The sequence below is a fragment of the Halichoerus grypus genome, chromosome 15 (genome assembly GCF_964656455.1).
Source record: "Halichoerus grypus chromosome 15, mHalGry1.hap1.1, whole genome shotgun sequence".
Taxonomy (NCBI): Eukaryota; Metazoa; Chordata; class Mammalia; order Carnivora; family Phocidae; genus Halichoerus; species Halichoerus grypus.
Genome location: NC_135726.1, coordinates 43,353,030 through 43,369,335, shown reverse-complemented (window position 1 = coordinate 43,369,335; position 16,306 = coordinate 43,353,030). Strand labels below are relative to the sequence as shown.

Below are 16,306 nucleotides of genomic sequence, written 5' to 3'. Positions count from 1 at the left end.
GGCAGGTTGAAGCTGGTGCCCCTTACCAGGCATGTAAAAGGGTCCTCGTGGGTTAGAACATAAGGGCTTTGAGGAAAAACACAAAAAGACTTATTAAAACGGGAGGCCTACCCCTGGAAAGAGGCACTGAGACCTTGTTCCGTGCTCCAGTGGCCTGTGGTTCTCATGCCGGGGGCTGCGAGGACCCCGGGATGGACGAAGCCATGGCTGGCCACCTTCTACTGCTTTGGGGGGGTGCTAAGAGGACGCCGACCTCAACCCACAGCCAGGGAGGGAAAAATCTCAAACATTTAAGGCTAGGTTCAAAAGCCCCCGGACACTTTCTGTCTGCCTTCCCCCTGTATGGCATCTGGTTCGGGGCTGTGAATCAGAATTCAGAATCTGTGCTGCCCAGAGGGGACAGGCACAGCAGAGAGGAAACACCCAAATGTAATAAATAACGGCCGCTTGGGACCCTGCCCCTTCCCCTCCCAGCTAGGGCTGCGTGGGAGAGAGGGGTCTGTTTCTTCCCGACTGGGGGGGGCCCCACCCCCAAACCACCCCACACTGCGCACTGCGTGCCAGGCGGGATCCAGCTGTCGCTTCTGCACAGGACGGAGCCTGAGTCGTTTGCTTTAGAGCATCATTTATGGCATGAACTAGGAACGTAATGTGTTTACACACACACACAATTGTACATCGGCATCTTTACAATATTAAAGGAGTCATATACAAGTCTACAGGCATCATACACAGCGCGGGGCCGGCTGGGGTGCCCCTCCAAGACTTCCCCACCCGGGTGGAGCCAGCGCGGGGAAGGGGGACAAGGGGGGGGGTGTCCACCTTTGCGCCTGTTGTCTGGGAGGACCCCTCGTGGCCGGTCCTTGTTGGAATCCGGAGCCCAGAGCCCCAGGTACGCCTTGTGTCCCAGTCTCATCGGCAAGCTAGTGTAACAGTTTCATTCAAATTCAGTGTGCATATTAGTGTGGGAAAAGTGGAGCTGGGGACGGCTTCCTGAGCTGGGGACCCAGAGGATGCTGCTGACACATGGGCCCCTTCACCATGGGGCCCATTCCTGAGGTAAGGATGCGGTGTGGCCCCGTGGCTGGTCTGGATGGGGAGAGACTTCTGCAGAAGCCCAGGTGAGGACACTCAGACAGGACTGGAAGCCCCTGGGGCATTGGTAGGTCAGGTGACTCACCAAGTGTGGCCTGCACCCTGGGTGGCAGCAAAGGGGAGGGTCTCAGATGGTTCCAGAGCCATCCATCCCCCACACCCACAGAGCCCTCCTCCCGGCAGCCCTGCTCCCTGGGGGCCCTGCTTCAGTTCCTACGGCATTGCCGTTCTTGCATCTGTCTCTGGAGCAGGGACCAGAAGTCTCCAAGCCCCACTCTGCGGGCACCTGCGGGGGGCACACTGCCCGTCCAGCTACGAACGGAGCACCAGATGAAGAAGCGTTGGTCCTTGTCAGCCTCTCTGGCTTGTGCAGTTAGTTCCTTCCATCTTAAATAGTGTAGAAAAATAAGCCATCTGTGACACAAGGAGACCCAGCGGAGACTGCCACGCGTGGAGAAGGATGAACAGCTCCCCCGGCGTGGGCCCGGAGGCCTCTGCTGACCCTGCCTCGGAGCAGGCCGCGCCGGGCCGGGGAGCCCAAGTGCCCGGAGAACTGTTCCCACCGCAGCAGCTCTGGGTCACATCAGCGGTCCTTCGGTGGGCGTGCCTCCGGCATCCCACGCGCTGTTGCCAGGATACCTGCGGCTCCCCGGGCTGGCTCTGGACCCTCCAGCCCCACCCTCAGTCTCATGCCCACTGCTGCAGGCAGAGGCAGAACTCCCCAGCACTGTTTCCAGGTCCCTGGGGTGTCCCCAGGGCCAAGCGGCCTCCGGCGGGCACTGAGGCGGGGCCTAGTCCAGGGGCTCCTGCTTTATCCGGACCGCAGTGGGGGTGGGCTGCGGCCGCCGCTCCTCACGGCACAGCACGTACTCGCTGAACTGGGAGGAGTCCACGCCACCCCCACAGGATGCAGCCACACTGAAACCCCTCTGGAACAGCCTCTCCAGCACCTGCCGGGGAAGAAAGAAGGGTCAGCGATGCCCCGCTGCAAAAGAGTCTGCCTGGCTTGGCCTTGCGGGCAGGTGGGCATCAGCCAGGGCAAGCCAATCCTCCTGTTCAGACCTCAGGACAGACACCGCCCTGCAGAACCACCAGCTGAGCAACCACGGGAGGGACGGGAGCAGCCAGACCCCGGGTCCCCTTGAGTGACCAAACCTGGGAAAGGCCACCCCATCCTGCCCCTCTCAGGGGTCCACAGCTTGATCCAGAGGCAGAAAGAGACTTGGGGCCCCTTCTCTCTTCTCCAGGGTGTAACTGCCCCCCCCAGACATGTGGTCCAGCCCCCCTCTCCCACCACACTGAGGCCTGACTCAATAAAAGAGACCCTGCCCCTGGCCTCTGGGCGGCCACCTGCTTCCCTGAGCTGTGAGTCCCAGATGGTTTGGGGCCTGGGGGCTCATCAGCTCAAGGGAACTCGGGGTGGGGAGGTGGAGGAGGCCTCTTGGTGTCTGAGTCTCTACAGGCCTCCGAGTCCACGTGGATTTGTACCTCTGTGGGGGGGGGGGGTCTCATCACTGTGTCCGACACCTGTGTCCCACGGGTAGCAAGTTCTGACTGACAGCCTGTGGAATGTGTGCATGGGAGGAGGGGGGAGGAGCACTTCCTCCCCCAGTGTCCACTCTGCCCTAAGCCTGAAATAGGAGTCTGCTCCTGGGTCTGGAAGAGCCGGTGCAGAATAGGCCCCACCCCTCTGGGGTTCCCCAGCTCTGAGACCCATCTGAGGAAGGCCAGCTCAGAACGGCTCTGGGCAGCCATCTGGGTGCGGTGGCTGCGGGTCAGCGGGGTGAGCAAGGGGGCTCCAGGCCACCTTCGCTCAGCCTCTGACCTGCCCCCTTAGACGGCCTGGGTTTAATTTGAATCGAAAGGCAGACTCTGGGTGTCAAATGAAGCACACTTTGTTGAAAATACTCTGGGCCATTTTTATAGAACATCCTTTTGGAAAAAGAAAAAAAAAAAGCACAGATCAATTTTTTTAAGTCCATCCCCCAGGCGCCATCATTTAATTATGAGCGGGACATAAATTATGCAGTGACACATTGTTGCCTCTTCTGTAAGATGGCACGGAGGGCTTCACCGTTTCAAGGACCGCGCCTCCCTCCACGTATGCCCGCTGCCGCCGGAGGCCCAAGGGGGAAGGCAGGGGGGAGGCGGGGCGGGGCGGGCGCAGCCCTCACCTGCACGGAGTTGAGCCGGCAGTAGCCGTTGAGCGGGAAGCGGATGACGTGCGTGGGGTCCTGGTTCCAGCCGGCGTTGACAGAGTTGCACATGACGTCCCCGGTCTCGGGGAAGACCTCCTCGATGAGGGCCTTCTCGCCACTGAGCGCAATGCGCTCGCCCAGGTCCGGCGTGACGCGCACCACGAGGCAGTCACAGGCGCGGCTGCGGCGGCGCTGCTCCTGCTCCTGCTGCCAGCGCTCCAGCTCGCGCACCATGGGCTGCAGCTGGTAGTACCGCGCCTCCTCGTACAGCAGGCTGAAGTCCTGCGGGCGCGCGCACAGCGATGGCCGCGGCCGGGGCTGCTCTTCCCCGCTCCGGCCCCCCACGCGCCCTGCCCCCCCCCAGGGCTCAGTGCGGACTGCGATGGTCGTACCCATTGTACAGATGGGGAGAATGAGGCGCAGCTGAATGTGTACAAGCCCCAGGAGTCTAGCCTTAACCCAAAGGCGGCAGCTGGCGTGCACCCTTGCCAGATAACCTTGCGCTCTTCCATCTGGCCTCAAGTCCCTGGAGCAGAGAGGGGCCTCTGCAAAGACCAAGGGGGCTGGACTAGGGCAGCCTGAGGCCGTGCCTATGGCCTGCGGACCTGCCGCCTTCTTAGAATCCCAGAGAAGAGAGGCTGGGCCAGGCAGAGGGGAGCAGCATCCTCACCTGCAGGGGAGGAGCTCACAGCCCAGCAGCGAGGCAAAGCAGACCTGCCTGGGTGGGATTTTTGGCACACTGTCTACCAGCCCTGAGGCCTCTGATCGTCAGTTACTGACCCTGTCAGAGCCTGTTTTACCGTCTATAAAGCGGACATAAACACCCAGCTCAGAGAAGGGGGTGAGGTCTAAGGGGCGACAAAATCTGCCAAGTGCCGGGCCCATCCTGCCCTAGCAGGCAGGTTGAGGAGGTGTCTGGGAGTGGGAAGCCCACCTCCACACAGCCCACTCCCAGGCTGGCACGCTCACACCAACTGTCCCCCAAACACATGCACGCCCATATTTGCCCGGGCCCTGAGTGGCTTAGGACCCCAGGACTTGGGCCACTCATTGGGGGCTGAGCTCAAGGCTGGCTGGTGAACTTGAGGACCCCTGGGGGAGAGGCAAGGAGGCCCAACCCCCAAAGCACGGCCCACCCCCCAGGCCCTCAGTCCCTTCCACCTGCTGGCCCCAGCCTCTGGAACCACTCAGAGGGAAGCCCAAGTTCTAGCCCCGACCCAGGCCTGTTGTCTGTCAGGGACCCATCCTGTCCCTCCACTGGGGTTCCTCAGGGCTCCCTCCTGGGCGTCTGCTCTCATCCACTCTTGAGGTTTTAAATGGTATCTGCACACATTTTCCCTTATAGCCCAGAACCTCTCCACCAGAACCTCTCCACCCGATGCCCCACCATCAATTCCATGCAAGAGTGAGATGCAACGCTCCTTCCAGCCTGTCCCATCCCTGGGCCTCCATGTATTCACTCAGGACCCAAGCCAAAGGCCAGGAAGCAGCCTCGAGAGTCCCCTTAGCCCCGACCGATTCACACCACGGCCTTCCATGGCCAATTCCTAAACAGAAATCTAATCTGCCACTTTGCTCTATCTTCGCTGCCTCCCACCTGGACCAAGGCCTTTAGGAAACCTCGCTTGGCCTCCTGCTCCCACCCCTCACCCTCACTGCATCCTTCCCCATACAGCAGCCAGGGCTGTCCTTCTGACTTGCAAACCTGATTGTCATTCCCTGCTCACAACCCTTCCACTGCATTCCAGGTAAAATGCCAAATGCTGAGCTGGCCACCAAGGTCCCACCTCAAGGGGCAGCCTCCTTTCCCCTCCCACTTCATACAGCCCCAGGCTGACACCTTCTCTCTGGTTCTGGAAGGTACCAAGCTTCTTGCCACCCTGCCCCCTCATCAAGGCCCTTATACTTGTTTGGCCCCGTTCCTCCTTCACCCAGAGAAGCAACCTTCTCTCCAAACCCCCTGGGGCCAGGTTCTCCATGGTTCCCCTTCACCACATTCTCTACTTCTATGGAACATTTGCCCCCCAGGGAATTCATGTTTTTTTTCTTTTTTTTTTTTGGTTCAACACCTTTCACTAGATTATAAGTGCTATGGGGACAGGACCCATGTCTGCATATTTCACTGTATCTTTGGCCTGACTTTGGTTGTTGGCACCCAGTATCAGTTGGATGGAGGACAAATCAGCCCCAGGGCCACTGGGTCTCTGGGGGAGGGAGAAAGGGAGGAAGGGAGGAAGGAAGGGAGGAAGGCAGGCAGGCAGGAAGGCAGGCAGGCAGGAAGGCAGGCAGGAAGGCAGGCAGGAAGGAAGGCAGGAAGGAAGGAAGGAAGGGCGGGCATCTGCAGGCCTGAGCTTCCTTCCTCGGGGATCCCCAGTGCCGTGGAGGGGCCCAGCATGGAGGTGGGCCTCTCGGAACCAGGTCGGCTGCCCTGGACAGGCTCGCCCCGGGACCTGGGGGTAACCTTTTGTTTAAAAGGTCTGGTTGGTTTGGATCAGGGTTTCCCCTGCAAGCTGCCAACAAGGAACAGATGTGGGAAAGCTCTAACTCCCGTAACTTTGGCATGCGACCATCCTTCAGCACAGCAAACGAAAAGGGGTAAGCACCGCTGCTTAATTGTTACACCCTGATAAATAAGCTAAAAATGTGAGAAAACAAAATTAGTTTAGAAAAACTGATTTAGCCCTCGGCTCCACCGTTTAACTTTTTATGGTTGCCATGACGACCACGGGTCCATTTATTAAGTCACAGCGTCCCCTGTGTAATGCCACCGCAGAGGCGGCTCAGGGGAGCTGCCGGCCGCAGACTCACCTTGAAGTCATCCGGGAGCAGCAGCTTGGACGTCCGCAGGAAGCTCAGGACGTAGCGGAAAATCTCCCCATCCCGGTCGATGAAATAATGTTGCTTCAAACTGTCCAGGACGATGGGCTCGGTGCCATTGAAGAGGCGGCTTATTCTGGGAGAGAGGGAGAGGGGGGGCATCTGATGGGAGGCCAGGCCGCCCCCCCTCTGCTGCAGGGGCAAGGGGCCCGGCATGCCTAACTCTGGGACCGCGCCAGGCACCCCAGGTGTGTGCACACACCGAGGGCCATCAGGCCACAGCCGGGCAGGACACCAGCACATGCTTGGTACCCGGCCGACATCCACAAGCCCCAGCCAGAGACAGACACACCGGCCGCTCGCACCGGCCTGCCGACACGTTCCAGGCCTGGAAAACCACAGCGAGACCCAGACACGGCAGCCTCCTTGCCCCACGCACACGAACCCTTGCCAGGCAGACCCACCCAGAAAACTCCCACCAGCCATCAGATACCGCAGCCCGCAGCCCCACGCCCAGTGAACACAGGTAGACCGGGCAAGGCGGTCTCGGGTCACACACACCCACCTCACCCAACCCACGTGAATGAGCATCAGATGGGACGCGCTTGGGCCACGGGCCCAGCATCCCACGGTCCCCTCCCTTGCAACACGCGAGTCACAGGCAGACCCAGACACACCCAGGCGGAGGCCACACCAGCCAACACCAACCACCCAGAGACGCTGCTCGGTACGCTTGACAGAGTCACAGACACACCACGCGCAGCCGCTCCCGCGGGGGGCCCTCGGGGAGGAAAGGAGGCAGGCGGGGGGACAGCATGTGTGCCTCACACACTCAACAGTGTGCTTGCACACGAGCTGCGGTGCAAACATGTACGCACGCACCGCGGTCTACGCACGTACACGCGCTCGGTAGGTGCCCATGTGCCTGTGCACACACGCACGGAAACAAGCGTGCACGCTGGCAGGACAGACAGGTCTCGTCCCAGCGGCCTGTCCTCTGGAGGGCAGTGGTTCGGACAGAAACCCAGGACCTGTGGGCAGCTCGTGGGGAGCCCCTGCCTGTCCCCGTCCGCTGCAGGGAGGAGGGCTGGGGCCTCTCCAATGCCCACGGCAGGCGGCCCTGTTTGGCTAAGTCTCCTGCTGACCCCAGGCCCGGCTGTGGACAGTTACGGGCCCCAAGGAGGGTGGGGACAGCCAAGAGCTGGACTGAGGAACAGGTGGGGGGCTGGCAGGGTCCCCTCAGGGATGGCCCCTCCGGACACACCTTCAGCAGGTACGGCCACCGACCAGCAAAACCCTGCGGTGGTGACAGTGTGCGTGCACAGCCCGGGAGAGCGGTGGCCCCGGTGTGGGACTAAGGCCTTCTAGCCTAGCCTGCACAGCTGGTGCCTAAGCCCCCCGACTCACTGCCCGCACCAGCGAGGGCCCTCCAGGGAGGCTCCGCTCTCCACCAACAGCCCCATCCTCTGTGCGCTCCAAGTCACCGCTCCCGAGGCCCTACCCTGCCCCGCCATTATGTGCCAGGGCACACGAGCTGGGCAGAAGCTGAGGGCTGAGAATCCCCGAAGCCGCTCTCAGGGCCTCCTGCCCACGCTGTCCCCCACTCTGCAGGCCTGGCACCCTCAGGGCATTGGCCATGAGGGCCTGCCCGGGTGTGCAGTAGCCATGCACTCCCCTATTCTCCCTCTGGGGACATGGCCAAGCCCCGGTCCCAGAGAGGCCGTGTAGAGGGCAAGGCCGCCTCACGGGTAGGTGTGAGCAGCTCAGAGCTTAGGATGAGGTGTGGAGAGGTCTGGGCCTGTGGAACCAGGACTGCGGTCACCAGATATGACTCATCTGAGGACTCCGAAGGCCACTGAGCCCTATGAACTTCCCAGGCCTAGGGAACACAGCCCCTGCTGGAAAGCCTTGTGGGCTCCAAGGCCTGTTCCAGCTGCCAAAGCCCCCAAGACCTGGCCTCAGCAGAGCTTGGGTATTCAGATGTCAGAACGAGGGCCGTCCAGCACCCGAGAGGCAGATGGGACTGAGCAAGGCTGCCTGGTCCCATGGGCAGTCCTCCCCAGACAGAGGAGGGCCCACACATGGCACTGGCAGGAAGAAGGAAGAACCACATCCACAGGCAAGCCAGACCCAAGCCTCAGCCTCCCTGTGGAACTTTCTCCACCCTTCCTGGTTGAGCTCAAACCCTCTATGCAGCAAACAATGTTCTAGGCCGGGCTATGTTGCAGATCTCTCCGATGCCAGGGCTGGGCTCCACACCATCCTGTTGGTCTAGGGGACTCCTGACCACCCCACATTCCAGGGCTGGTTGGGTTCTAGGCTGTCTTATTGGTCCAAGGCTAGGAGGTTCTCAATTGGCCTTATTTTAAGACTAGTTCTAGCTATTACCCTCAGTGTCTCTTCGAAGGACAAAGGCCTTTCATGCCCTCGGGGTCTGAGGCTAACAAAGATGTGAGTAGGTTGAGGGCAGGTTAGGACAATTGCCACAAGAGGACCCCCCTCCACCGCCCCCCCCGGCCCCCTGGCAGGGTCTTAAGAGCCAGCTCCTTCCCTGGGTCACCCTCTGAGAGAGGCTGCAAGATTTGGGGGTGCCAACTTCAGAAGCCCTTCATGGAATAATCTGGCCAGTTCTGACCCCAGCTGACGGAGGTCTTCTTTTTTTTTTTAAACCTTTGGCTCCAATTTCCTGCATGTTTCAGGGGAAGGTTTTATTAGTCCTGGAGCGCCTGGCTTAATTTGCCGCTTCCCACGGCCAGCACGGGCACCAGCTTGGGACTGTTATGGCAGCAGCTAATGGCTGTCCGGCAGGGACGGGCAAGGTAGCAGCCCAGGGGAGGCCACTTGCAGCCCTGGGCAGCCATGCCCTGCTCTTTCTGGGCGCAGGCTAATGGCGGCACCTGCTCCCTGTTGTCGGAGCCCCTCCACCCCACCCCCCCCGCCCCACGCCGAGGAGCCGAGAACCAGAAGCCCGGGCATAGTCCTGTGGGCTCAGGGACCCACGGCTGTGGGGCACCAGCCCCCTGATCTCACGGCACTGCCCAGGTGGGACTTGCCTGATATCCAGAACCCCCCCACCCGGGGTGACCTCAGCACTCTTACTTCTCCTTCTCTTGGTGACTCATACATCAGTGCCACTGGGTGAGGGACTGATCTTGGTTTCCAGAATTGGTGAAAAAATGTTTTTTAATTTTAATGATTCACTTAAAGAAGGACGAGAGAGATCTGAGGGGCTCTTGCCAGCAAAGCTATCCAACCCACTTCCCAGGCCCGGCCTGACCCACTGTCCCCTGACGGTCCTACGGGTCACGCCACCCCTTGGCCTCTAGGCCAAAGCTTCAGGCCCAGGGAGCAGCTCTGCCCTGAGCCAGAAGCCATCCAGGCAAGAAAGACGGATTCATCTCAGAGCCCCAGCCCTGCAGAAAGAATGCAGACCGCCACCCCCTCTGGGCACGTCCTGCTGCCGAGGGTCCCACATGCTGGATCATGGGGCCACAGGGGGCCTCAGCCCCCCAGTGAGAGGGCCTGCCCCACACCGAAGAGCAGGAGGACGGGCAAAGAGGAGCGGCACTGTGGGTATGGGAGTGGGGGGGAGGGCTGCCCCTGCCCTTGCTGATCCCAGGCAGCAGCCCTGAAGACAAGAATGAGGCAGCCGCTCCCCGCAGGCCTGAGCTGTGATTACTCTAGAAAGGCAAGTGTCTGATTTCAAGAAACACTCTTCAGAGAGGTTGTGGGCAAGGGTTTTATGAATTTCACTCACAAACGTCGTCAACCGATTAAGGGATGATCTATCTCAAACAACTCGGGAATGCCGCAGAAGGCAAAATTGAAATTAAATAAGCAGAATCCATCTCCCATCCTAGACAGAGCTCTGCAAGCGAGCGCGCAGGCCGGCACTGCCGGTGGGGCCTCGTGGCTGCAAGCGCCAAGTTCACAAGCGCCCCAGGCCTAGGCTCTGTTGCGCTGAGGGAGTGAGTCCGACTGCCATCTGTAGCCCGGGCTCCCCAGATTCCGAGCCGGACGCTATATCCACCTCCAGCACCGGCTCCTCGAGGGAGCTTTCCTGCCCCCGTGGAGAGCTCCACCCCGGCCCTCCTCAAGGTGCCATGCGCTCGGAAGCCTCGGCGCTGAGCCACCGCGCCGGCGACAGACGAGAGAGCTTCCCAGAGATGATCCCTCGGTGTCTGGGGGCTTAATTAGCTCCTCTTGTTTTTTTTAAATGTATAAAACAAGGGCGATACCCTGCAGCCTTGGCCCTCCTGCTGCTCAGCCCTCCGTGGTGGCTGCCTCGCCGTGCCAGGAGCAAGCAGCACACTGCGTCACCTCCAGGAGATGCTCAGAGGCCCGTCCCAGCTCCGGTCAGCCCTGCTGCTATGCCAACAGGAAGCCACGTCTGCCCCTGGGAGGGTCATGCCCAAGCGGCACCTCCTGGCACCTCCCACAAATGGGCCCAGGAGCCAGGAGCTGCAGGGAGCTGGGCGGAGAGCAAGGTGCCCTGTTGGGAGGCTCCTGGTCAGAGACACTTCGTCTGCTGATGGGGGTATGAGGCTCATGCTCATCCACAGCCCTGGATATGCCTGAACATCCTGGAATTCCTAGCTAGTCACCGCCCGCCCAAGGGAGCCTCTAGCAGGGGCCACTCCAACAGACAAAGATGGCAAATTGCAACTCCCACTCCTCCCTCCCCTTCTGTACTTAACCGAGGGTTAGAGCAGGAAATAGGATTAGACACTTCTCTCCAACACCATCCCGAGGCGGACGTAGCATGGCTCACAAATGATCCTCTGCAGACGCCAGGCCTGAGTCTCAGTCCCGAGGAACCTGAAGGCACTTAAGACTCCCCAGCCAGCTGCCGGCCGGTTTCAGGTGGGCCTGGCTCCGAATGAGGGGCTTCTGCCGGTGGGTCAGGAGCTCCACCTGGCACTTTTGATGCCACCAACACAGGGTCACAAGTCCCTGTATAAAGCATCTTCCGAGAGGCAGCCTTGGCCTCCTGGCCCCTAGGTGCCCCAGGTCTGGGAGAGCAGGTGGGCCCGGGAGAGCCTGCCTGGTGGCTGGCAGAGGAGACGGACCCCACTGGCGGCAGGTGGCCCCTGCTGCCAGGAGCCACGGCACGCCTGGTGCCACGTGGGGCTCGGCTCTTACCTGGAGTCGGGGTACTTGGTGAGCGTGGCCAGGCTGCTGGTGTACATGTGGCCACCCACGTCGATGTGCACAGGTGCGTTGGACTTGGTGAGCTGGGCTGGCAGTGGGATGCCCTGGGCGGCCAGGGGAGACACGGGCGACCGGGTAAGAGATAACCGGGACATGCTTCCTCCCTCCTGGAGATGGAGACAAGGCGAGAACAAGAGTTTCTCCACCACAGAGCCGTGCACTCCCTTTATTGCCAATGTGATCACAGATCTAATCAGATCACTTCTGCCTGTGCCTGATCACATATTCAGCTGACAAATTATGGCCACCGCTGTAATTAAGTGTATTTGCATCATTTTCTTCCAAGTACCAGAGGGAAAAAAGAAAGATGCTTATTAGCAATAAGAAATCAAGAAAAAAAAAATTTTCAAGGTGTCAGCCTCCAGGGGCATAAAACAAACTGCAAAATTCTAATTAAAGGTCGCGGGCTTATGTGTTAGATGTGAAATATCCCCTGACAAACGAATCACCAATTTGTGAATTGGGATTCAGGGGTTTTTGCAAGTTTGTCTCAGTAACGAGACACCTCTAAATTAGTGACTTCCTCAGCACCTAAGGCGTTGAGTTTTATCCATGTAGTAAATTTCACATCAAATTAAGAGCATTTTTGTTTCAAAAAATACATAATCGTACAGCCAGTCAACAGCCATCTCTTGAAGGCGGGGGCTGTGGGGACGGGTGGCCGGTGAGCAGGCAGGCGTTGGGGAAAAGGGCAGAGAGGGGGCCACCGGCCGCTGCCCCAGCCCACCCTGCTGACTCTCACCGCAGTGCCGGCGCTGCCGTGGGCATGAAGCGAGGACCCGCTCGGCCGCTCCTTGCGGTGAGGCATCTAGGCTTCCATCGCTGCCCAGAGTATCTGTGGGGAGCACCGACAAAACCACAGGGCTTTTACTCCTCCGTAGTCCCAGATTCAAAGATGCTCGGAACCATCCTTTCCGCCTGTGCTCTCTGGGACCCCCACACCACACAGCCCTCTCCGGGTTCCACCCGCCACTACCCTGTCCCTGTGCTCCAAAGCCGTAGCAGCTTACGCACACACACGCACGCACGTGCGCACACACATGCACGCACACACACGCATGAATGCGCGCACACACACATGCACGCACACACTCACACACGTGTTTTCTGGGCAGCTCCACGTCTGCTAATTCGGTTAATGACAATACTAAAGCATATGCTCACCATTACTGCCCCAAAATGTTTCAGAACAAATCTGATTTTCCTGGTATTTTGGTTCAGAGCCACGTTACCAAGCGTGTCTCCTCTTGCATCAGCAGAGAGCCCCGTGGACCACAGCTCAGGGAGGATCCCCCAGCCTCCATGGGCTGGGGAGCCCGGGACCTCTCTGAACACCGTCTCCACCGTGGTTAAGATGCAGTTTGTGAACGGCCAGACACAGAGCAGCCTCCTTTGGCAGAAGCCAGGGGAAGAGCAAAAGTCACGCAGGAAGCCACCTCTTCCCTAGGGCGCCTGAGAGAGGAAACTTGTCTTTGTTTGCCTAGCCCACACCTCTGCAGTTTCTCCCCAGACCCGCAGGACGGTCTTATCTGTGCCTAATGTATTCCAGACCCCCTCGGGATCACACCCCCCCACAAGGCATTAGAGAGCTGCCAGAAGGAAACAGACAGCAGCTCAGCAAATGGACCCTCTCTCCTACTCCTCCCCAGTCACTTAGCGACCTTCCTCTATGCCACGACCACCTGAAATAAGACTGTCCCTCAGTCGCTAGAAGCCACCCTACAACACTGCTGGAGGGGTGGTGGTCTATGCAGCCCCTTGCATGGACTTGAGGCTGTCTCCTGGGGCACAGTGAACACCCACACCCACCCACCCACCCACCCACACGCTGGCCCCCGCAAGCCTAACCTGGACTTAGCTCTCACAGGTTTGACTTGTGTCTTGAAATTCACCCTCCAATTTTAAAACATAACCAAGGTCCAATGAGCATCATCAATCCTGCCAATTTAAGTAAGGTTCCTCTCCTAGGATTTGTTCTGCCCTGGGTGTCCTGGCCAGTTCCCTGACCCGAAACTGGCGTGGGGGTGGGGGCTTGCTATTAGACAGTGATGTTTCACTGATACTCTCACTGGGGGCTACTCAGGGTCTGCTGCTCGTGGCATTCCTGACTTCTGGCCAGCTCAGAAAAGCAGGTCACTTATCTCAAGGAAGTTCTCAGAGACCAAAACAGACCTCAGGATGGGTTATCCTGCCCTGGGAGGCTCTGCTGGGGGAGGAGTCAGAAGGAAAGCCACACTGAGGATAAACTGTGCTGGAAGGAATTCCGATGGAAATTCTATCAAAGCGGACTGCGCAATGTTTTCCCAACTACCAGGAACACGACTCAAGTGACATTTAACACCAAGTACCCATCACAAAAGCTCTTCAGTCCTTGCTCTCATCCAAGCCTCTCTTCCATCACAAGCGCAACCTGATGTTCATGGCAAAGCAGAAACTCACCATTGGAAGCCCCAGGCTTTACGCCTCGACCAGAACCTCCACTGCTGCCTCCGGCAAACGCATCTGTGCTGGACAACGACCTTTCCCCGACACCACTGCTGAGGTCAGAAGCACAAAAGTGGGTGCAGTAAGAGACACAAGTTCAGTCCTTCAATGGCACCAGCAAACTCACGACCCTACGACCCAGCCCCAGCGCGCCGCGGCCCTCCCGAGGCTCGTCCAAACCGCCTGTTGCAGGGGCCTCCGCAGTGTAGTGTGTGCTCCGGGGGCCTGCGGGACTCCAGACTGGCTAGGTATTGACCTGCTTCTCGGAGCTGCGGTGGGAGCCCCGGGTCCAGTGCCCGCCCGCCGCCGCCGAGCCCCGCCCGCCCGAGCAGAGGGAAGCGAGCAGAATGCCACGCTCATTTACACACAAAATGATTTTGTGTCCCATTGTGCTCGCAGTTGTTCAGCTCTCTGGGGGTGATTAAACTGGCTGAGCTGCGGCAGCTTGAGACGATTTCACTAAATCGCTTCTTCGTGAAGTCGCTTCTTTGCTAAGCTGTTATTTTAACCATAAAAGGTAAACAGAAGGCGCCTCGCGAGCTCCCTTCAGCTCTGCGCCCTGGGCGCCAGCCGCGGGCGAGAGTGCCAGGGGCCTGCAGAATTGTCGGGGGGGGTGGGGGGTGGGGGGCCCCGGAGGGGGGGCGGGCGTGCCACCTGGTGCGCGCCAGCCCCGCCGCAGAGCCCGCCGGCCGGTGTGAACTTCGGGGCGGCCAGAGCCGGCTGGGCCAAGGCCGGCGGCGCCGCGGGGCGGGGGTGGCCACGGAACCCGAAGTGCCTGGCAGGGCGGGGAGGGGTGTGCGGCGGGGGCGGGGCGGAGGACAAAGTTAAATCAAAAGGCAGACACTTAGAGACCACAGATGGGAAGCTCGCCTAATTAAGGACGTAAAAGCGCTTTTGTTCTCAAAGTTTATTGTTGCCGGGATTTAAAAAAAATTAATTGAAACTAATGCTGTTATTCACTCGTGCAGTTAAATTCCTTCATGCACATTTGAGACACGGAGTGAAAACTTGAAGCTTATCTTTCTGCAGTCGAGGCGGGGGGCGCGGGAGGACGGAAAGGCGTTTCGGCTACGCGAGAGGGGCGTTTGCGAGTGTGTGCCCCGTGCGCGCGTCCAGGTCAGGGACTACCCGCGGGCAGCCCGAGCCGGAGGCGGCCACCGCGTCTCCGTGCGGCCCGCGCTGGGCCCCCGACCCCGCGCACCTGGGACCACCACCAGCTCGCCGGCCCCTCCCGCCCCGTCTGGGACTCCCGGGGTGGGCGTCAGAGGACGCACATCTGTCCCGTTAGAGACTTTTTCTGATTTGGGCGCCAAGCCGGGCCCTGGGCGCCCCGAAGCCCCAGCTGTGTGAGCCCGGTTCTGACCCCGGAAACTCGCTGGCCCTGCAGGGCGCTCGGCCCTGCACTGAGGCCCGAGTGCGGGGACCTGCAACACCCCCCCACACACACATCCTGCCCCGCGCGGCCGGAAGCTCGGCGCCCGCCCGCGTGGGGAGGGTCCACCCGGGGCCAGGGCCAGCCCACGTGGGCAATCCCCCCCCTCCCGCGCCAGGCCTTTGTGCTGGGTGCCCCCGCGCCGCCAGCCCCCGCCGCCCGGCACCGGGACAAAGCAGCTGCCCCCACCTAGGTCCGAACCCCAGCCGAGCGACTTTCTCGGTATCGCCGCCACTTTGGGGACAGGGGTGCGCGGCGCTGAGCGGTGGCCGCCCGCGCGGGGCTTACCTCGGAGCCGGAGCGCCGGATCCGGCTCGGGCGCAGCCCCCGCCCCCCGCAGTCGCCGGTCTCGGGCGCCGGGCGCAGCCTCGCCGCCTATGCTCGCTGCGCGGGTCGCTCCGGTCTCGTCCTGGAGTTACTTTCTCTCTCGCCCCCAACCCTCCCCCCACCCACCCCTCCCGCCCCGGCCCCCGCTTCGCGCGGCCCCTCGCGGCGCGGCGCGCCGGGGCCTCCCCTCCCCGCCCTCCCCTCGCCTCCTCCCCTCCTCGCGGCCGCCGCCGCCGCCACCACCGCCGCCTCCTCTTCGCGCCGCTCTCCGGCTGCCCTCCCGCCGCTCCCACCTCCTCTCCTCCCTCCTCTCTCTCTCCCTCCAGCGGCCTTCCCTGATTGCTGGCGAGAAAATCAGCCCCCCACCCCAGTCCGTAGCCCGCGCCCCGTCGCGGCCCAGCCCGGACGCAGAGGGCAGCGATCCGGCTCCAAATTACCCAGCGCGGCGAGCGCGAGCGGGAGCGCGCGGCGACTCCTGGCTCGGGGCTCGGCTGCGCCGCGGGGCAGAGGATTAGAGTCGCAATTAGCTCCGCGCGCCCGCGCCTGCCGCGCTCGGCGACAAAAATGCGCTGTTTCCCCTCCTTTCGCCGGGCGATCCCCACCCGCCTCTCCCGGAGCCCGCGCCTTCCCGCCGGGGCCTCCGCCAGGACCCTCCCGGGAGCGGTGCGCCCGGGCCCCCGCGCCCTCCGCCGCCCAGCCCCCCGCCCCCCGCCGGCCGGCCACGCGGCGCCCGGGCCTCCTC

At 61.0% G+C, this 16,306-nt stretch overlaps 1 protein-coding gene across 2 annotated transcripts; it reads right to left on the bottom strand.

Moving 5' to 3' along the window:
• Positions 1 to 608: 608 nt before the first annotated feature.
• KCTD15 (potassium channel tetramerization domain containing 15) lies at positions 609 to 15,670 on the bottom strand. Of its 2 annotated transcripts, none has more exons than XM_036118526.2 (7): positions 15,526 to 15,670; positions 13,761 to 13,858; positions 12,064 to 12,156; positions 11,253 to 11,428; positions 6,102 to 6,246; positions 3,270 to 3,575; positions 609 to 2,045 (listed from the first exon to the last, which is right to left on the bottom strand). In XM_036118526.2, exons 3-7 carry the CDS (start codon positions 12,127 to 12,129, stop codon positions 1,887 to 1,889), a joined length of 852 nt encoding a protein of 283 aa, XP_035974419.1. In that variant the 5' UTR covers positions 12,130 to 12,156; positions 13,761 to 13,858; positions 15,526 to 15,670; the 3' UTR covers positions 609 to 1,886. The 2 variants fall into 2 exon arrangements, with proteins under 2 accessions (XP_035974419.1, XP_035974424.1); XM_036118531.2 differs by having other exon boundaries at positions 13,761 to 13,855.
• Between the last annotated feature and the right edge of the window lie 636 nt (positions 15,671 to 16,306).